Genomic DNA, 22,240 nt, shown 5'->3' on the forward strand with positions numbered 1-22,240 from the left:
ACAGGTTTGAGGCACTCTTCTAAATGCCCACCTGTGATGTTACAAACTGAAAGCCTCTAATAAAGTTTCTGCAATTCAAAAATCTACATGCAAATTAATATTATTATGATCAATATGGAAAGGTTTTACTGCCTGAGCATTTATCAAAGCATCCTCTTAAAGAGACACTGTAAGGAAAAAAAGCGCCCCTGTGGGGTACTTACCTTGGGAGAGGGAAGCCTCTGGATCCTAATGAGTTTTCCACCATCCTCTTCATCCTCGGGGATCCAGCGCTGTCACCCCCCGAAAATCTAATATATATCCTATCTGTACCTATGTGTACCTATCCAAGCTCCTGTGCAGGAGCAGTACAAGCTTCTCCAACTCGTGCCTGTGCAGTAGAGCAGACCCGATTGGGCTCAGCTATTTCCACCATAGCCCAAGGGAAGCTTGTACTGCATCTGCGCAGGAGCCCGGATAGGAAAATATTGCAGCACACTGTTCGGGGGCTGCTAGTGTGCTGCATACCCAAGGCTGAGGAGGCTCCTAAAGAGGCTTCCCCTACCGAGGTAAGTGCCCCCCAGGGGAACATTTTTGTTACAAGATCTCTTTAAAGCCAAGCTGTAAAATATGCCTAGGGCCTGGGACCAACTAGGAATGATTTTGCAGAGCTACACCAGTGCATCCCTATGGAGGTGGTCCCACTAGCGGCATTGCGATGTTGCTTGCAGCATTTTGGGAGTGATCTGTGGCTGCAGTAGTATATCACGATCACTCTGGGAATCGTTGTGAAACTGCAGCACTTCCACGATTCCACAAATCATGGGTGCAATTTGCCACAAAACGATTGGGTACTTTTCCGTTAGCCGGGCGCAACCGCTAGGTGGCGTTAATTACTATTCCTCCTCCAGGCCGTCATGGATAGTAGGGAAAGATGTAACGCCACCTCAGCGATCGCTATCTTTCCCTACTATCCATGGCGGCCTGGAGAGGGAATAGTAATTAGCGCCACCTAGCGGTTGCGCCCGGCTAACAGAAAAGTACCGCACTTGTAATGGAACTCAGGCCTGATGGTTAGATAATACTGTATAACCATAAAATATGTAATTATTGATATGACATATGAAAACAGGAAAAAAAATCAATAGTCATTTCGCATATTACAATGCTAGTTTATTACTACGTGAAAAAGAGAGAGCTATTTCAGGGCCAGTTGCAACATTTGCAGCTTGTCTGAAACACAAGTCCAGCTGCACACTGCATGGGATAGGTACGTCCAGATGCACATATGTAGAATCGGTTAGGATTTACTGGGTTTACATAGAGGTCATCAGTTTTACTCTCACAGAACTGGTCGTCAACCTCAGGAACTGAAGGGTCTGGTGGACTGACTGTACTCCCTCCTGGTGGGACAACAGGTGGAGATGTGGTGGTAGTTGTAGTGGTAGGAGTAGGAGTTGGAATTGGAGGAACATTTCCACATATTTCACCAGGGCAGTTTGTGGTAGAACCTAAGTAAAATAATTCAATGATATTACATCATAACTAAAAAAAAATAGGTATATTCTTTTACGTATGACTGGAATTTTAAAATTGTATTTATAAGGAACAATGCAAAACACAACATCACAGGAATAACATCACTACGGCAAAAAACTGTATAAGTTAAAATTCATGTATACATATAAGATGTATGTTTATCCCAGAGTAAATGCATTATAATGTTTTTTTTTTACTTCCTATAGCTGCCACTTACAGGAGGTATTATAATCTATCAACAAAGAACCTCCTGCTTGGCAAAAAAAAGTAAATGCAGATGAACACATGCACTTGTCCCAGAGTAAATGCACTGTAATTTTACTTCCTGTGTTGCTTTCAATTACATTAAGTATTATAATCTGATGGATTTCTTTTATTTTCAAAAGCAATCCGTGAATGGCAGTGGCACAGTTTAAATTCCAGAATAGTGTGCACCCAAGCAGGCAGGCAGGCTGGCTGGCTGACATGTATGTATAGTTGCTTTCCAGGAAAAACTTTTGAAATAATGAATACAAACTTTGAGAACCCCCATGATGAAATGGACCAATCCAAAACCCGTCAGTAAGATGTACAGAGCTGTCAGATTATAATACCTACTGTGACTGAAAGCTACACAGGTGTACATATGTTTATTAATTTTTTACCACAAAAATCCCATTACTATTTCATAAAGCTAAGCCCAGCCCACTATTTGGTAAAACGTGACATTAAATAACTTGTGTTAACTTCCTCTTGAAGAAGGTGGGGATTGCAACTGGGACAAGCTATTAAGACAGATGCCACACTACGTTCAGATTGTAATTTATGTTCTCTAAAATGTGAGTGAAGTGTATGCTAAACTGTGTGGGCTCACCTATTTCACATAAAACTCTTAGGCTAGGTTCACACTTGTCTGTTTTCCTATGCGTTTTCTGCATAGGAAAACTGAGGACCAATGTTAATTAATGGGCTATTTCACACTTGAATGCATTTTTTTTTCACATGCAGAAAACCACCTGCAGAATACTGATAGACAAGTGTGAATCCAGACTTAGGCCCCTTTTACACTTAATCAAATACTCTCAGCTCTCAGATTTTCAAAGTAATGCCCATATTTTCCTGTGGCACAGTTCCCACTACAGGTGTTCTAACTGAAAGCTTTTTCACAATGCACTGCTATGGAAAAAATGCGTACCGACGTGTACTAACGCATGCCAATCCACACTAACGCATACCAACGCATTAAGTGTAAAAGGGCCCTAAGAGTGCATTCACGCTGCTTCAGTTACCCTGCAGAATACTGCATGTCAACTCACTGCCTATACAGTCCTATGGGCCTGTTCACATCTCTGCACTGTAACCCATCACATTCTTCTAACTCACTGCATGCAGGCTTTAAAATAGGGTTATGGTATAAAACACACAGCATCCATTGCAGTTCACACACATTATAAAACATGCATTTTGCAACATGCATGATCCAGCCCAAGGAGGAATTTGTGGCACACTTAGGGGCAGCAGTGTGAGGGAAGTGAGTCAGGAGTAAGTTGGTAGTCGTATGTATTGGATGATGCAGGAAGAACTAACACTTTGTTGGAAAGTTGGAACCTACTGTGTTTGTTTGAACAAGTGATGAGGTCCTGAGAGTAAGGACTGTGCAGATGTCTGGGGGCTGAAAGCTACTTGAGGCTATACAGGCTCAGGCTGAAGCTTGCATGGATTCTGCTATTGTATATTGTAAATGAGAAGTGCAATTATTAGTGCATTTGGTTTCACAATAACAATTTCTGTACCATCCAAAGTATCTACTTATTCCTCCACTCTGACAGCACTTACTGTACATAACATGCTCTGATTGCAGGTCATGCCGTCATGCATGGTTTTAGGGGAAAAAGGGGGCCCAAGGCAAAAAGTTCATGTGAAGCCCCTTATACTAAAGTAAAGCTGTTGTGACTCCCACAATCCCTAATTGGGGGGCCCCTTAGAAGCTTTGGGCCTTGGCCAACTGCCCAATTTACCCCTTTAGAGGATCGGGCCCTGCATGCTGCTAACATGCAAAGACTCAAAAGAATGAAGATTCAGACAAGACACCATATGTAACTTGTTACTCACACCAGCATGTTTGACCCAACATAATGTTTTGTAACAGTGGCATGTATCCCTTTTGCGTTATTAGAAGTGAGATGTTAGTGATAAGTCCATTTCAATATCCAGTGGTCACTAAAATTACCAAACAAAAAACACTCTATATAAATACACATTTCAGATTAACATGTTTTACCTTCCAGCAAGGATTTCATATGGTTAATCAGTGGATATTTCCCCTCACCGCAGACATTTCCCTGGAAATCATCTAAATCTATAGCCCACACCATAGCACCACCAAAGCCGCTTTCCTTCAGGAACCGCACCTAGAGAGCAATCATGAATAATTCAATTCATTAAAAGTCATTAGTCACTATTTTTAACTTAACTTTGTAGGTGCACACTTGCAGCTCATAAATCACTAACATCAACGCATATCATTAAAGTTTTGTGTATGTAGTATGATAAGACAAAATTTACAAATCAGACATGCTTTACCTGTTTTTTTTATTACGGTTCAAAGTTTTTCAGTTGGTGTTAAAGTGGTTCTTATGAATAACTTTTTGGACTACCGGCAACTTTATACCTGCAGAAAGCAGGTGTTACCTTTACTGCACCATCAAGCAGTACTCCCCTTGTCCAGTGTGAAAATCACTGCTCAGCTCAGATTTTTTTTCCTAATTGTAATGGAAATTAAAAAACAACAACAAAAAAACCCCCACAACATTGAATCCATTTCCCTGGGTCAACAAGGCTTTCCCCAGACATAGGGACTGGAGGTGAGTAGTAAAGGGCATGCCTTCTACATCATCCACCAGTCCCATATTCATTTCTGTCTTCCATACAAAGCACTGTGCCATGCCATGCATTGTGCCCAAGGAAAATGCATTTTGAAGATTCCTCTGGCCTGGTAGGTTGCCTGGTAAAAATTAGGGGGTTATGTGATATCTGTCTGAATGCCTGAGCCTTTATGGTTAAAGGGTACATGAACAAAAAAAATTGAGGTGGCTATAACTGGGTCTTCTTCCATGCACCCCTAAACTACGTGGCCCCTCAGCTTAGCCGACCTCCCTTCCTTTGAGCTATGATTTACTTTCTTGCATACAGCATTATCTAAAACAGCAAAAGATCCATTAAGCCTGCAAATAATTCAAATTATTAATTACGAATATGGGGAGACTCTTACTTTGCACTCATAGCTCTGTTGATTGTCAAATCCAACCCATTCGTTATCTTTACAAGCATATGGCACCCTTTGGTCTTGTATCCATTTGATTGAAGTCCCCTTAAGCCATGTGCAGATCTAAAAGAATAAACAATTCTATAAATATAGTGTTGATTTTAAGGAAAAGTACGGACAGCAGATACAGATACTGTAATATAGTTTTATTCTGAAACTTTATAAAGTCCATGAATTACTGTTTAAGACTCAAGTAATATACATGACGCCAATCGCCATGTTAATGTAAATATTAGTAGAAAAGACTGTCACCTCATAGTAGGCCCAGAAGCCAGCCTCCCGAGTGTATTGCCCAGCTGATCCTGCTCCAGATACTGGTATTCCCACATCACACAAGCTGGGGTTAGGGTTCCTGAATGTTCTGCCATATGTTGGAAATCCAAGCAACAGTTTTTCTGCCGGGGCTCCGTTATCCTTCCAGTAATTCATTGCAAAATTCTGGTGTTGCACAGAACAAGGGGGGAAGTTGTAAACAGAATACAGGAAATATGCATGGCCCAATGACTACAGACATTCCAGGGTGGTAGATGAGTGCAGAAGAAAGAGCGCTACTGTAGAAGATTACTAGCATTACAAAAATGATCTGCTGCAGCTAAAGAGTGCCCTTTACCTTGTAAAGCTTTCATACCTCCCCTCACAGTCCCATAATCCTAATCAACTTTCTAACACCTTCAACTTCTCTCTATGCCTGTTGTCTGCTGGTGCACCACAAGGTCTTGTTCTTGGACCTCTTCTCTTATCCATCTACACTCATGGCTTGGAAGAGTAAATACTTTCTTTCAGTTTCCAGTATCACCTCCATGCTGATGACACCCAGCCCCCTTTGCCAGCACCGCCACCCTGCAGGACCCTCACATCTTAGACTGTGGTGCCCTAGCTGAACAACCCTTATCTCTTCCAGTACTGCCAAATACCCGTTTCATTTGAAAATCCTCAAGCTTGTAAATGAATGTCTGTCTGTACAATTGTAATGCCTGTTTGTATTGTTGTTACTGCTGTCCTTGTATTGATGCCAAAGCCATGTGAACTGAAAACAATTCCAGGTACATAAAGTGTACTTGCTGAAAGTGATTCTGATTCTGATTTATCTCTCACCACCTGACCTTTCTACACTAATAAATTTGAGTCTCTGACTTTATATCTGGTGTTTTTGCATTCATGCCACCTCGTTTCCACAAACATAATATGAGTAAAATGTTACTCTGCAGAGTAGAAAACACCACAATAACCTCCACTTCTAATGCTCGCTGTCTGGGGGTAACTTTGAACAATAAGCTCTCATTAAAGCCACAAATTACCTCATTAATAACCCCCTGCTACTTCCATCTCACAAATATCTCCAGCATTTGTCCCTTCCTTACCTAAGACACCACTAGAATGCTGTGCATGCTCTAATCATTTCCCTTCTTGACTACTGCAACATCCTACTCTGCATCCCACCAAAAAACAGATTGGCATGCATCCAATCCATACTGAACTCTGCAGCTCATTTTGTCCACCTTTCCTCACACTCCTCTGATGTTGCTAATTACCCAAATAATTCATCTCAAACTCCTAACACTGTCATACACAGCTCTACATAAGCTGCCCCCTCCATAAATTTCCAGATACTATCCCTACCAGAACCTTCAGTCCTCCCATTAAAACCCTCTTGTCCTCTAGCCTTGTCACATATTCTCCAGGACTTCTCACAAATGTCACCTCCTTTCCTTTGGAACTCTCTCCCACAGCTCATCTGTTATGATCCAAGCCTGGAAACCTTCAAATGTACCCTGAAAACACACCTCTTCAGACAAGCTTACAATTGTTGTCTCATCTGCTAACACCATCCCTTCTCCACTAGTGTTCACAATTGCAGGGTCCCCTGCAAATTGTGAATTGCAGACTTGTCCCCTCCATTCGGTTTCCTGCTTCTGGTGTTCTTTATCAAATGAATATGTACCAGTATTGGTGGTGTCTTACACCGCACACTAACTATGTAAGTATTTGTATTTGTGTCGCTGGATGTCCTGATGGTACTGTGCATTGAAGTACTGTACTCCTGATTCTATGCTCTCCACTATTGTCTGTTTTGCATTCTATACAACTCTTTGGCAGATATTGATGTTAAATAGATTAAAATTAATGAAACTAATAATTATTTTCTTACAATGTTGAAGTAGATTAAATCTCCCCGATCCGTGGAACCCTGGCATAGGGGACTGTTGTGTCCAGACAAAGTGTCCCAACCACCATGGAAATCATAAGTCATCACACTGATAAAATCTAGGAGCCTGTGGACAAATAGGAGAAAAAAAACAGATAATTACTTAATCTATTTTGACAAGGAAACAACTCAAAAAATTCCACAAAAACAACTACAAATGTGTAATATTTTTATGTATTCTATATTGCATTTTAAAATAAGCAGCTAGTTAGTTGTATGCAACTGGCAGCTGATTTATTTAGCAGGTTTCTTCCTTGATTAAAGTGTAACTGTCGGGCATAAAATCAAAAATCAATTCTTTATTTGTATCTGGTAAACAAGTAAGAATGATACTAACCAGGCAATCCAAAAGTTAAAAATCACTATTACTTTTCTTGTTGATAAATGATCATTCCCCAGTTTACCTGACTCTTATTTGGTACATTGCTTGATGAAGTTGCAGGACATGCTGGGTTGTCTTTTTTTGTTTCTTTACTTTCCTCTCAGACTTAACTAATGCAGCCTGATTGACTGAAGCCTCTTTCCCTCTTATTTTCTCCTCCCACACCTCTGTTCCTCTCTGATTGGGCAATATTTCTCATGCTGAGACAATGCACTTTCTATTGCAGACCTGGGTGGGCGTGTCTGAAGACTAGGAGGAGGGCGGGCAATGCCTAGACAATCAGGCAGAGGAGAGTAAGTAAGGAAATGACATCAGGATTGGCTTCAAGACAGACACAGTTAACATGGAGAGTCCTAAGGAGGATTTTCTCTCTCTCTCTTTTTTTTTTTTTTTTTTACTATAGAAACATCGCTAAAATCAAAATGTGGACAGTGCAATACATATGTTATGTAAGTAGAGAAAGTATTTATCTACTTATATATGTGGTTTTTTTTCTGAGATAGTATGGCTGACAGCTCCTCTTTAAAGTAAACCTGCCATGACAGAAATAAGGAGAATGCCTGGGCAAATCTAACTGACTGGTTCTATTGCTGATCCTGTGCCTGCATTACTTTTTGAGCCATTTGGTCATGATAGCAAACGGGGAACAGAGGCGCCAGCAGGGTAAAAGTGGATAAAACCTTTCAAATTTGCTCGGAGGAATCGGTGGACTTACCTCCATAAAGCAGACACGAAAGACCTTTGTGGTAACCCATGTTTGTGAGTATACTCTTCTCACTAATTATCTTTACTAATTATATTCTGAACATACTACACTATATTGGGCTCTCGGTTTCTCTAACCTTATTTGGTCATGATAGGTGAAGAAGATGGTAGCTGGATAGCGTATTTGTTAAGGATGTTGCTTTTGATGTAGGGTTTTAACCTTTGACCGGGGATTAAATCTTGGCACAAGCCAGTACATAAAACATTAACCATTTTAGGACTGCAGTGATTGAGATCTACGCCCTGTTTTGGTGGGCTCCTGGCTGGCAGGGTGTAGATCTCAATCACTGTCCGCAGCGCGCATCCGCCGTTTCCGCCGCTACCCGCCGATCGCGCCGCTCAAACCCGGCGATTCTCGCCGCATCTCACAGGCTCTGCCTGTCTCTATGACGGCAGAGTCATGTGAGCCGGTCAGGAGCCGATTTCATTGGCTCCTGGCCCTGTCTTTCAATGTAAGCTGTTCCCATTGGCTTACATTGAAAAACAGGGTCAGGAGCCAATGAAAGCGGCTCCTGACCGGCTCACATGACTCTGCCGTCATAGAGACAGTAGAGTCTATGTCTTGAGGGTCTCGGCGAGCGGCGATGACAGCGGTTGCGGCGGGTATGTGCGGCGATTCGTCGGGATTTCGTCGGGATTGGACCAGCGGTCTCTGGTCTTTAAGTGCCCAGAGACCGCTGGTCCTTAAATGGTTAAGGAGTCTTTGGGCGGCAAGGCTTCCTAATGCCTCTTGTGGATGCTGCCCTAAGTGGCTGCAGCTGTAATGTGCTTTGAGTCCTCCAGGAGAAGAGCGTAACATACAGTAAATGTTAGTTGACTTGTCTTGTCTAAGTGTTTACTTTAACAGGTTCAAATTCTGGCTAAGACATTACCAGCATGGGACTTCTATGTGTGTACGGGGGTTAGCTCAGGAATTCCAGTTACCTCTTCAACCTCAAAGACATATTGGTGAGTGAACTGGCTGCCAGATAATGTGGCTGTATATCATTGATTACGCTTTGAGGTACATTTATTTATGCAAAATAACAAACATTAACACTGTATGAAGAGCGTATCAATGCAAAATAGCAAATGGTAATACTATATGAATAGTTCATTTATAGTCACAAAATGAGAATGGATTGTTAAACAAACGAGACTGGGTTTATAGTAGAATATGGTTAGATTATTGATATTGTGCTGTCACAACAGCCTCCTTTAATGTTATTTAACATTATTTATATTCTTTGTATTAGTATATTCCAGTCCCCCTGCAAGATTTAGTTATTTAGCATTTCCCAACTGTAACTCCCTGCTCAACAGCCTTGTCTAGATGTTTCTGCAACAGTTGAGTTCAGTTAGTGAGGAGATCCTGCTGTGCTTGTAGTCGCATCATATTTTTACCTATGAATATGCTCTAAAAAACATCTTTGTATGCTTTCAACGCAAGTAAAGATACTACAGATTATACTTGGAGTCATTATTTCATCGAGTAAACTGCCTGTGGAGGTTTCTAAATCAGTGTGGAGTTGTACTGCTATACAGACTGGGTCTTCTGGAGTATGCCTCACACATAAAGCGGGAATTCGAAACAGAACAGTAAAAATATGATATCTGCAAGAAGGTAATGGGATTTCCTGTCATCTCATCAGTAAAGGACTGATCTGCAATACGATAAAGGATTACCTAGCTACACCTCAAACACAAGTCTACAAAGAGTAAATAGACGTTCAGCAAAAAGTACAAGAATTGCCTGTCTGCCTTCCTACAGTGAATACAGTGAGTACAGACTGCTTCAGAAATTGTACATTTCTTCTGTTTGGGACTATCGCTATTAAGTTTAAAAAAAAAAAAAAAAAAAAAAAAAAATCACCCAGTGATAAGATTCATAAGCATCATATCTGCAACCATAGAGCATGTCTATTTCTGCGCATTCTATTAACATGGAAGATGAATTAATGCTCGGTCAAGATGATTCAGATAAACATGTTGTACTACCTGAGAGACCAAGGCGGTCAATACATCTTTCTCTAAAGGCAAGAGAGAGGTATGAAGCAGAAAGTGAAGGAATGTTCCATAGTCTGTCTGAATTGTGGATAAAAACGCTGCAACACATATCTGATATTGAGAAGACTGGCAGTAATGGAGAGCAATTAAACAATGCACTTACAAGACTTAAGAAGACATATGAAAATTACAGGAAACTCTCTGAAAAATATTCTTCCTTTCTATCGCAAGTTAGTACAGAACAAGCGTCAAAAGAGTTGGATGACTTTACCACCGCTGATCAACAAAGACATGTTGCGTTTATGGAAGCGAAGTTACAGTTAGAGAATAGGATAGCAAATTTGATCGAAACTACATCCTGTACCTCTATTTCTTCTAGACACTCAAAAAAACTGTCAGTGCAAGCAACCTCTCACAGATTTACTAGATCAAGCAAATCGCTGCAGTCACTCTCCCAGAGGTCAGCATTAAGCATTCAGTTAGTCAAAGCCCGTGCAGAAGCAGAGGCTGCGAAAGCACAATCTTATTGCTTTGAACAAGAATCGACTCTTAAAGCGGACGCAGCACGCAAACAGGCGGAAGCAGCACGCAAACAGGCAGAAGCAACACGTGTGCAGGCAGAAGCACAGGCAGAAGCAACACGTGCGCAGGCAGAAGCACAGGCAGAAGCAACACGTGTGCAGGCAGAAGCAACACGTGTGCAGGCAGAAGCACAGGCAGAAGCAACACGTGTGCAGGCAGAAGCACAGGCAGAAGCAACACGTGTGCAGGCAGAAGCAACACGTGTGCAGGCAGAGACAGAGGCCCAGTTAGAACTTCTGCAAAAGAAAAGAGAAGAAGCAGCAGCTCTAGCAAGGTTAAAGGTCTTCGAACAAGCTGTGGAAGAGGAAGAAGGAATTAATTACCCTAGCCTAAAGTCTGCTGACGATCCTGCTAAACGAACTTTGCAATTTGTTCTGAACCAGAACAATGGATATACTCCCCTACTTACAGCTGAAGTCTCTGCACCTACCTGTTCAGCAAGTAAACAGCCAGAATGCATATCGTTAACACATGAATCTCAGTTTAACACTGTACCTTTGAAGGATTCTGCTATGCTGTCCAACACTACAAGTCCAAGAGAACAAATCTATACACCTTGTCAGACCTCAGCAAGATATAATCACAAAGAAATATCACAACCAATTGGAACAAATCCCATGAATCTCATAACACAGTCTTTTTCAAGCTCCCATGCTCCAAACATCACACAGATCAAACCCTCGCCTGGAGTAAACGCATCTGCATCTCCATTCTCTACATCACCACTGGAACAGCACAAGCCACATACTGTCTGCAGTGGTGACGCATTTCCACGTACAGAAATAAAATCAGAAAAGTCTGAAATGGAAGAAGTTGGCAAGTATATGATTCGCCGAGAGCTTCTTAACTCTGGACTAACGAAATTTGATGATCAACCAGAAAACTACAGAGGTTGGCGAGCTACATTCAAGACTATAATCCAGAACCTGGAGATTGAACCTATAGGAGAACTTGACCTACTTATCAAATGGTTGGGACCGCAGTCATCAGAACAAGTTAAAAGACTGAAATCTGTTCATTGCGATGATCCAGCAACGGGTCTTAACATAGTTTGGGAGAGATTAGAGAGAGTTTATGGATGTTCTGAAGCTATTGAGCTTGCCTTATTCAAGAGACTTCGAAACTTCCCAAAACTGTCTAACAAGGACAACCACAAGTTTCAAGAATTAAGCGACCTTCTTCTTGAAGTAGAAAGAGCCAAGGCAGACCCACACCTTCCAGGTCTTGTCTACTTGGATACAGCTCATGGTGTAAACCCAATTGTACAGAAGTTGCCACCGAATATTCAGAGTGAATGGGCAAAGAAAGGATCTAAATATAAACAGGACTATAAAGTATCCTTTCCACCTTTTTCTTTTTTCTCCAAATTCATTAGAGACATAGCTACTGTAAAGAATGACCCAAGCTTTTTATTTTTTGATACTACAGTTCTTCCTTCAACATCTTTAAATTGCGATACTCAAGGCAAGTTTAAGGACTCACGGAACTCTGTCTATGTTAAGAAGACTGGAATCTTCTCAAGTTCTCAAGACTCTGATTTTAAACCACAGCAAGTCAAGGAAAATGATCCTAGGTATCAATGTCCTATTCATAACAAGCCACACCCTCTTAGAAATTGTCGTGTGTTTAAACAAATGCCCTTTGAAGAGCGCAAGTCTTTCCTCAGAGAACACGATATTTGTTATAGATGTTGTGCATCTACAGACCACTTTGCTAAAGACTGTAAAGTTCCTCTCAAATGTTTTGACTGCAACAGTGATAAACACATAACGGCTTATCATCCTGGTACTCCCAAAGAAGTGCTTCAAACTGCTCAAGCCTCAAAGACTACACCAAGTTATGGCGGGGAGAGTACTGAGGAAATGACAGCATCTCTATCCACAAAATGTACTGAGGTATGTGAAGAAGGATTCCACAGAAAGTCATGCAGTAAAATATGTCTGGTCAAGGTATATCCAGAAGGACGACCACAGAGCGCAGTGAAGATGTATGCTATCCTTGACGACCAGAGCAATCGTTCATTAGCAAGTCCAGAATTCTTCAACGTATTCAATATTCAAGGAGAAACCTGGCCCTACATTTTACAAACTTGCTCAGGTCTGGCTAAGGTATCTGGAAGAAGAGCACATGGTTTTGTGGTAGCATCTGAGTATGGAAGCACAGAATTTCCACTTCCAACACTTATCGAATGTGACCAGTTGCCAAACAATCGAGAAGAGATCCCTACACCAGAAGCGGCTCTTTATCATCCTCATATAAAACACATAGCCAGTTACATTCCACCGCTTGATGATGATGCAAAGATTCTCCTTCTTTTAGGCAGAGATATCCCAAGAGTCCATAAGGTGCGACAACAATGCAATGGACCAAATGATGCCCCTTATGCACAGAAACTAGATTTTGGATGGGTCATAATAGGAGATGTTTGCTTAAATACATTTCAAGAGTCTTATGATGTGTTCTCATGCAAGACCAGCATCAAAGAATCTGAATGCACCTTTCATTCACTTAAACATCCTTTTAACTTTCAAGTTCAGGAGAGTTTCAGTTTAAAGACTTCATGCGATGTACAAAAGCAAATCAGTTGTAAGAACAGTTCTCATCAAGACTCTGGTGACACTATATTCCAAATAACTCGTGATGACAATAAGACAGTTCCTTCCATTGAGGATAAAGAGTTCATAAACATCTTGAATAATGAATTCTTCAAGGATGAAACTAAAAGTTGGGTAGCTCCTTTACCGTTTAGTTCACCAAGAATTAGGCTTCCAAATAACAAGAAACAAGTTATTTCTAGGCTAACTTCACTTAAAAAAATTCTGAAGAACAAACCCGATATGAATGATCACTTTATAAAGGCAATCACTAGCGATGATGGAAAGGTTCGCAAGGTGAAAGTGAAGACAGCAAGAAATGGTAGTGTTAAGACTTTGTTTAGACCCATCACGGAGACAGTCTTACTCCTGCCTTCAAATAAAGATGTCTTATCTACTCGATCTAAGGGAACAGCCTGATATGCCTTCGAGTCTACTGAGTTACATCCTTTCTCCAGTGATGGAAGATTCTTCAAAGATCTGCATTCAAGAATTAATGTTTATGTTTTATGTTTTCTCTCTTCTCTACAAGTCTTAATTATACATATAGTTTTCAATGTTAAATTGTATTATATATAGTGGTATCTACCGATACCAAGCGGGGAGTGTGCTGTCACAACAGCCTCCTTTAATGTTATTTAACATTATTTATATTCTTTGTATTAGTATATTCCAGTCCCCCTGCAAGATTTAGTTATTTAGCATTTCCCAACTGTAACTCCCTGCTCAACAGCCTTGTCTAGATGTTTCTGCAACAGTTGAGTTCAGTTAGTGAGGAGATCCTGCTGTGCTTGTAGTCGCATCATATTTTTACCTATGAATATGCTCTAAAAAACATCTTTGTATGCTTTCAACGCAAGTAAAGATACTACAGATTATACTTGGAGTCATTATTTCATCGAGTAAACTGCCTGTGGAGGTTTCTAAATCAGTGTGGAGTTGTACTGCTATACAGACTGGGTCTTCTGGAGTATGCCTCACACATAAAGCGGGAATTCGAAACAGAACAGATATGTTCCCTGATTCTTTTTAGGCTCCACCTGTTAAAGGGGAACTTCAGCCTAAACAAACATACTGTCATTAAGTTACATTATTTATGTTAATTAGAATAGATAGGTAATATAATTTTTTACCCACCCTGTTTTAAAAGAACAGGCAAATGTTTGTGATTCATGGGTGCTGCCATCTTTGTCATGTGAACAGCCATCTTTTTGGTTGAAAGGAGGTGACAAGGAGCATAAGACACAGTTCCAACTGTCTTATATATAGTCTTATATATGGTCCTGTATGTTTTACGTTTTTAGTTACTCCTGTTTATACTTTGCCTGAGGAAGCGGGCGTTGGACCCGTGAAACGCGTTGCAGCTTTATTGGAGTAAAAAATAAATGTTATACTTCTTTCATGAATACATGATCATGTCATCTATGGGGAGGTAAGTCCACTACCCCCCATTTTTAACCTGGTTTTAAATATTTTACTCTGCTTTTGGCGCCTTTGTAAATTGAATACGACTGATTATCCACCTGGTGGATAGGTGTGTGTCTCACCCTTTTCCTTTCTATAGAGAGTGACTTCTTAGCCTGAGTGGGGACAGGAAAACTTCCCCATTTGCCTATCTAGTGGTTGCTCTGGTGGTAACCCATACTTGTGAGTATAAATCCTAATACTTACTTTACCAACCATTAATACAGTGACACACTATTTGGGCTCTCGGTTTGTGCCCTTTTATCTTGGCTGAATATCATAGTGGAGACAACTTGACTGAGAAGCTCAAGAAGAGACACATAAATGTGAACTGTTCCATACGCTCTGCAAAACACTGCAAATAATATGCCTCTGCAATTTAAATGTGACTCCTGATATGCATGTTTCTCTGAAAATTTCCATAAATTGGAAATATCGCTAATAGCTACGCAGTAGCTGCTAATCATTTAGCTGGCACCCAATTAATAAGCTATCAAACAATGGGTTTGATTGGGTCAGTATCTAATTAGTTGAAATTTGCCTAGAAAGTTGGATTTCAAGCTCATCTCTTTTCAGCAAGATTTCAGTTCCTCAACTCACTTTCCAATCTTTGCAATCTCATATCCAGCGTCGATGGTTCCTTTTCCTGCAGACACGGCTGCTGTGATCAGGAGACGGGGAACACCTTTGGCTTTTGCTTCAGCAGTAAAAGCAGCTAGCATTTCCTGAGAAAGACAAATGTGAACAAACTTACATCACCTTCTCACACTGGCTTTCCTCCAATATACCTAACACAACAGACCTGATGCTGTATGCAGAGAAAACTTTACATTGACTGTTTTTTCTTTAAATACCCAATTAAGTTCAATAGAATGAAACAAAAATACATTATTATTACAACTGATCCATCGCAGAGTGACAGGTGTGAACAGCTCCAGTTTATAAAATAGAAGACGTTCACTATCAGTTTTGCACTGAGCAGAGAAGGGACAAAAATATCTCTTCTCAGCTCAAGTGGGAACAGAGCCTGATTGTTTGAAATAAGAACAGGAAAGTAAAACACCCTCTCTGTACAACATCAGGCCCAATCTTTATTTTGTATTTAAAGTGTTTATAATGCATATTGAGTGGAATAATACTATATATAATAATTGTATGTTTTGCACACAACTCATGTTTGCAGTATTATTTTTACTACCTGGCTACCAGCCAGTTTACAGGGCAACTGAAGCAAGAGTGATATGGAAGCTGCCATATGTATTTCCTTTTAAGCAACACCAGTTGCCTGGCTATCCTGCTGGTCCTCTGCCTCTAATACTTTTAGCCATAAACCCTGAAAAAGTATGCAGCAGATCAAGTGTTTCTGACATTATTGTCAGAGCTGAAAGATTATCTTCATGTTTGTTTCTGGCATTATTCAAACACTACTGCATCCTTATAGACCATCAGGACTGCCAGGCAACTGGTATTGTATAAAAGGAAATAAATATGGCAGCCTCCATATATTTCTCACTTCAGTTGTCCTTTAAACTGTTGACGTTCTTTGTGAACAATGTATGCAACTTGCTTAACCACTTGAGGACCCACCCTTTACCCCCCCTTAAGGACCAGCGCTGTTTGTTTGGATCTGTGCTGGGTGGGCTCTGCAGCCCCCAGCACAGATCCGCGGCCACACAGAGCGATCAGATCGCCCCCCTTTTTTTCCCCACTAGGGGGATGATGTGCAGGGGGGGTCTGATCGCTCCCACCTGCAGGCATGTTGCGGGGGGGGCACCTCAAAGCCCCCCCCTCGCGGCGACATTCTCCCCCCTCCCTCTCCTACCTGCTCCCCCGGGAGATCTGGGCTGCACAGGACGCTATCCGTCCTGTGCAGCCAGTGACAGGACGTCCCCTGTCACATGGCGGCGATCCCCGGCCGCTGATTGGCCGGGGATCGCCGATCTGCCTTACGGCGCTGCTGCGCAGCAGCGCCGTACAAATGTAAACAAAGCGGATTATTTCCGCTTGTGTTTACATTTAGCCTGCGAGCCGCCATCGGCGGCCCGCAGGCTATTCACGGAGCCCCCCGCCGTGAATTGACAGGAAGCAGCCGCTCGCACGAGCGGCTGCTTCCTGATTAATCAGCCTGCAGCTGGCGACGCAGTACTGCGTCGCTGGTCCTGCAGCTGCCACTTTGCCGACGCACGGTATAAGCGTGCGGTCGGCAAGTGGTTAAGGTGACCACTAACGGTCCAATCTTTTTCATCCAATCTTACCATTTCTATGTAATATAAGGGAATTGACTATAGTATCCATTCAATCCAATCTTTTTCATCCAATCTTACCAAATGTATGTAGTAGAAGAGTATACTACATAAATTTGGTAAGATTGGATGAAAAAGATTGGATTGTTTGTGGCCACCCTTAAGGTAACTACACACGATACAATAAAATGATCCGATTTTACAGCAATTCGATAAGTATGATCGGATCACCTGAAAACATCGAAAGCCTTTTTTTTTTCATTCAACTGAAAAACCGATCGAATTTCCCGTGTTTTTTATCAATCCGGAATGTTGGAAATATTTCTTCAATTTTTCTAAAGATTGTATGGTGTGTGTTAGATTGTAAATTTAGCAATATACACACCCTAGCAATTTTCTAAGACTTTCCAATCATTTTTATCATAATTGGGGAAAAATTGAACATAGGTGTGTGGTACATTGGTCATATTTTTGAAATGTTACGATCAGTCAGAACAGATTATTGCAATTCTTGAATTGAACAGATATTTTAAAAATTTTATGGTGTGTGGCCACCTTTAGACTAATCAGTATTCTGTGTTGTGACCAAACTCCTCCCCTAATCCTATCATCACCCACAAAGGAGGAGCTGAAGGGGAGACCGGCTAGTCTTTCCCTTTGAACACAATGCTGATTCTCTCCGCCTCCTATCTATGCTCAACAGAAGGGAACAGAGGGAAGAAGTGGGTGGGATCAGATTATGGCTCTCTGCAGAGGATGAAACTCCAACCCTGCCACCGGCTCAACACTTTCTGTACAGATGCATGGGTCATGTGACTGACTGACTTTTTCTTGGTAATGCTGCATCACATATAACAATTGTGTGAGCTATGGCATAATGCCCTATTCATCTTTTCTAACCATAGACTATCCCGGAGGAGGAACTAGGAATTTAAAGGGAATCTGACGTGAAAATAAACTTATAAGATAATGAATTGTGTGTGTAGTAAAGCTAAGAAATAGAACATAAGTAGCAAAGAAATAGTCTCATATTGTTTTCCAGTACAGGAAAAGTAAAGGAACTTTAGTTGTTCTCTATGCAAAAGAGCTTCTCTCAGCTTTCTGGCCCAACTTGGGTGGAAGACAGTGCTGTTTTCTGAAGCCCTTATAAATCAAAGAAACATTGAAAGACAGCTTCAGATAAGGTTTAACTGCAGGGAAGTTCAATTGATGTAGAATACAGAGTGTAGTTTGTATACTGCAAATATGACAAACTAATGCAATGTTATAAAAAAAAACAAAAAAAAAACTATATAGCTGAAAATAAAAATATGAGACTATTTTCTTTGCTATTAACTATCCGTACTCCACATACAATTCATTATATCATAAGCTTTTTTTTTTTCTTCACTTCTGTGTCAGTTTAAAGCTCAACTCAAGTAGGCACATCTGCTCAAGCAGTCCCAGTTCTAGGGGTGTGTGTGTGTGTGTGTGTGTGTGTGTGTGTGTGTGTGTGTGTGTGTGTGTGTGTGTGTGTGTGTGTGTGTGTGTGTGTGTGTGTGTGTGTGTGTGTGTGTGTGTGTGTGTGTGTGTGTGTGTGTGTGTGTGTGTGTGTGTGTGTGTGTGTGTGTGTGTGTGTGTGTGTGTGTGTGTGTGTGTGTGTGTGTGTGTGTGTGTGTGTGTGTTGTGTGGTGTGTGGTGTGTGTCTTCTTCCCAAGTGCTACCCTAAACTCCGTCTTTTCCCTGAACTTTGCCTTTTGCTAAATAAAATATCATCATCATCTAGGTATGAATAAATAAGAAACACCGAGAGCCCAATATAGTGTAGTACGTATTGGAAACCGTGGATAAATGTAAGTGTGAGATGAATATACTCACAAACATGGGTTACCTCTTAGGCAACCACTGTAGATGCAGGTGAGGAGATTAGACCTGTCCTCTCTCAGGATTAAGCGATATCTAGGTATGAATGAATATCTGCAGTCTATTTGAACAAAATATTATCATTTAACCAAATCTATTGAAATAGATTATTTTAAAGCATTCAAGCATTGATTATTTTGCAGCAGTCATTTCATTTTCATTAAAATCTGTATGTGGTGTGTGGCCACCATTAGTGCCTGTTCAGCCGGTATTTTGGTGCTTATGCAGTGTAGTTCCATGACAGTTGATAAATGTTCACCTGTTGATCTACTGCCCCCTCCTGCCCCCACTACTTGTCAGTAATTCTATATTCCTCTACCTGTATCAGAATAGTAAATCTCTGCTTATCCTCCAGTGGGCTGCCTCGAGATCCTGGGTACTCAAAGTCAAGGTCAATGCCATCAAAGTCATATTTTCGAAGATACGCAATAACAGAATCAATGAATATTTTACGGTTAGCAGGAGATGCAACCATATCTGTGAACCTAAGATGGAAACACAATGCAAATAGGGGAAATGGTTGATTAAATATATGTTGGGTGATAAATAAACAGTAGAACAGTAGAAATGTGTTTCATTAATAGACCCACTTCTGTGTACCAAAGTTCCAGCCACCAACTGCCAACAGTGTCACCAACTTTGGATTCCTATAAAAAAAAAAAAAGAGCAGGATATTGAATGTAAAATTATTTCAAATAACAAAATATTTATTAACTGGTGCAGACTCCAGCGATAATTTAAGCACTTGCTTTTTGCTGTATTCAGGGCCGGATTTACCATAAGGCACTGTAGGCATGTGCCTACAGGCGCCTGATGATGGAAAGGCGGCTCACTTCCCTCCCCACCTGCCTTCCTTCCTCCTTCTCTATGCAGAGCGCTGAGCAGAGAATAAATTAAGGTTACTCACCCAGCTCTCAGCATTCCACTGACGAGATCACCCTTCAGTCAGGGTCAATGTAATACTAAGGGTACCTCTGTCTACTACTAAGGGGCACCTGTAGCTACCTATGACGGGCAAAGGATGTAAGGGAGAAGGGACAGCTGGGACAGCCAGCACACTTGCGGTACAGTTCAGCGTAGGTTTGTAGGTTCATGGAAGGTGATGTCTAGGGTGCCAGACATGTGTGCCTATAGGCTCCTGTGTCGTAAATCCGGGCTTGGTTGTATTGGATACTGTATATATGCCCCTGAAAACTTTACTTCAGCTCCAGGAATGTAAATATGTATTCTTCCTTATTATCGTGCACCATGCACATGCGCACCGCCATTGTTGTCGTCCTGCCGAGCACTGATCGGTGAATGGGAACATGTGTGGCCCTCCCTATTGGCTGTCTGGCTCTCGCTCTCTCTACATCTTTCAACTTTTACCGCATGGAGATTGTGAGTTACCAGCTGGTTAGAGCTGGATATAAATACCGAACACTTTTACTTGATTTACTGAATGCTTTAATCTCTGTGAATTGCAATTTATTGCCATTTCTTGAGGTATTTACAGCACAAGTTGGTAATTTACCTCACTAGTCGGTAATTTTTTTTTTTTCAGTGCAGTAATAGGTTTAGTGAATTGGTATTTGGGAAGGTGATCAGTAAAATCAGCTGTTTTCTACATTACCGAGTGTGGTAATGCTTAGTGAATTGAGGCCTTTATTGCCAATAAAAACACAGTTATATTTGGTGGGTGGTAAAGGCTTTACTTTTATTCATACTTAGTGATAGTATACAGTACAATGTTTTTGCTTTCTGAATGAATAAATGCCAGTCAATGTCCCAGTTGAAGTACAAGCATCCACTCCATAGAGTGTTAAAATGTTTTTAAAAAAATGTTGCGGTACATACAGATTGCTAGGTAAGCACAGTATATATAATATTATTATTTGATTATATATACTGTGCTTACCTAGCAATCTGTATGTACCGCAATTGCTGCCCTCTCTTTTCTTGTTTATATTTATATTTAACTTTGTATTTCTTCAGTGGTAACATTTTACATCTTTTATACGATATTCTCAATGCTATTATTGTGTTTTTTTATATTGTATCTTTTGTGGATGTATGTCTCTTTAAGAGGCAATTTGTGTGTTTCCGGGGGTGGAGTTTTCTCCCCCCTGGTCTCATATAAATTTCCTCCTGTACAGGTTCACTTTTAACTACGATTAAGGGCAGATGGTAGGCCCGATACGCGTGAGTTGATCCTGTGATTTTATTGCATTGTCTGTGGATTTTTTCGAATAAAATATTCAGTCTTTTTCACTTCAACCTGTCTTGGTTTGCGGAGCCTTCTTTGCTCATCAATCCTCTTGCTTTCAGTTCACACATTCACCTCCATTACACCGTTTGGTGATGTACTCACTTCCCTTATTACTACCCACCACAGAGGGTCGAAATTCTTTAGGGTTACCTGGCTTTCCACCTCCTCTCTGGCAAACAATGATCCCCTTCCTCCGCACTTCAGGGCAACCCCCAGGTGAATATCCATAAACTCTATCATTGCTGACTTTGTAACAAATAACTGAAGGCCACATGCTGTGTGTGCACTGAGGAATCAGCTGAGAACTCTAGCTCCCTCTCCACCTATGTGTAGAGTATTTGTTCATAATGTAAAATAATTTTCTATTAAATATATTCAAAGAGAATCTGTACTGTCCGATTTATACAATAAAAAACATACCAATCGAATCACTGTGATTTCCTGGATCCCTCTTTGCCGTTTCCGCCGCTCCCTGCCGCGATCCTGGCCTTTAATCGCCAGTTTTAGGCAGTGTTTACAAATATATATATATATATATATATATATATATATATATATATATATATATATACACAACTAATATATATATATATATATATATATATATATATATATATATATATATATATATATATATATATATAATCATGTTACAGTGTACTACAAGTTTTCATTACATAGTGAATCATCTGCACTCCAGTCTGGGATTATCACAGTTTCTCAGCATGTGGTAGGCAGCTCCCTATCCCCTCAGCCTCACAAACTGCATCACAGACAAGCTGAAACTGAGAGCAGAGACGCTGTCTGTGAGAAGTAAACAAAGCACACAGAGCCTGCAGGGGGCGTGCATAACTTGTATTCATTACAACAGAGGCAGCTCCTTCCTCTCTGGGTCGAAAAAGCTTGACAAAGAAAAGAAGATTAGATATATTACAGAGACAGTGCATCTAGAAAAGGCTGCAGTAAGACAGACCACATTAGAACAGGTATAGGAATTTATAGGATAGAAGAAATAAGGCTGAACATTTTGTTACATAGTCTCTTTA

The 22,240-nt window shown here is 40.8% G+C and overlaps 1 protein-coding gene across 2 annotated transcripts in view; it reads right to left on the bottom strand.

Moving 5' to 3' along the window:
• Positions 1-1,130: 1,130 nt before the first annotated feature.
• LOC137546711 (chitotriosidase-1-like) overlaps positions 1,131-22,240 on the bottom strand; it is a 67,207-nt gene continuing 46,097 nt past the window's right edge. For both annotated transcript variants that reach the window (XM_068269476.1, XM_068269477.1), the window contains exons 5-12: positions 19,537-19,593; positions 19,266-19,431; positions 15,402-15,526; positions 6,972-7,095; positions 5,075-5,260; positions 4,769-4,885; positions 3,779-3,908; positions 1,131-1,490 (exon numbers count right to left, since the gene is read on the bottom strand). In XM_068269476.1, coding sequence (XP_068125577.1) covers positions 1,183-1,490; positions 3,779-3,908; positions 4,769-4,885; positions 5,075-5,260; positions 6,972-7,095; positions 15,402-15,526; positions 19,266-19,431; positions 19,537-19,593 — 1,213 coding nt within the window. In that variant the 3' untranslated portion in view covers positions 1,131-1,182. The remainder of the gene's footprint in view (positions 1,491-3,778; positions 3,909-4,768; positions 4,886-5,074; positions 5,261-6,971; positions 7,096-15,401; positions 15,527-19,265; positions 19,432-19,536; positions 19,594-22,240) is intronic.

Source organism: Hyperolius riggenbachi, chromosome 2 (genome assembly GCF_040937935.1).
Source record: "Hyperolius riggenbachi isolate aHypRig1 chromosome 2, aHypRig1.pri, whole genome shotgun sequence".
NCBI lineage: Eukaryota > Metazoa > Chordata > Amphibia > Anura > Hyperoliidae > Hyperolius > Hyperolius riggenbachi.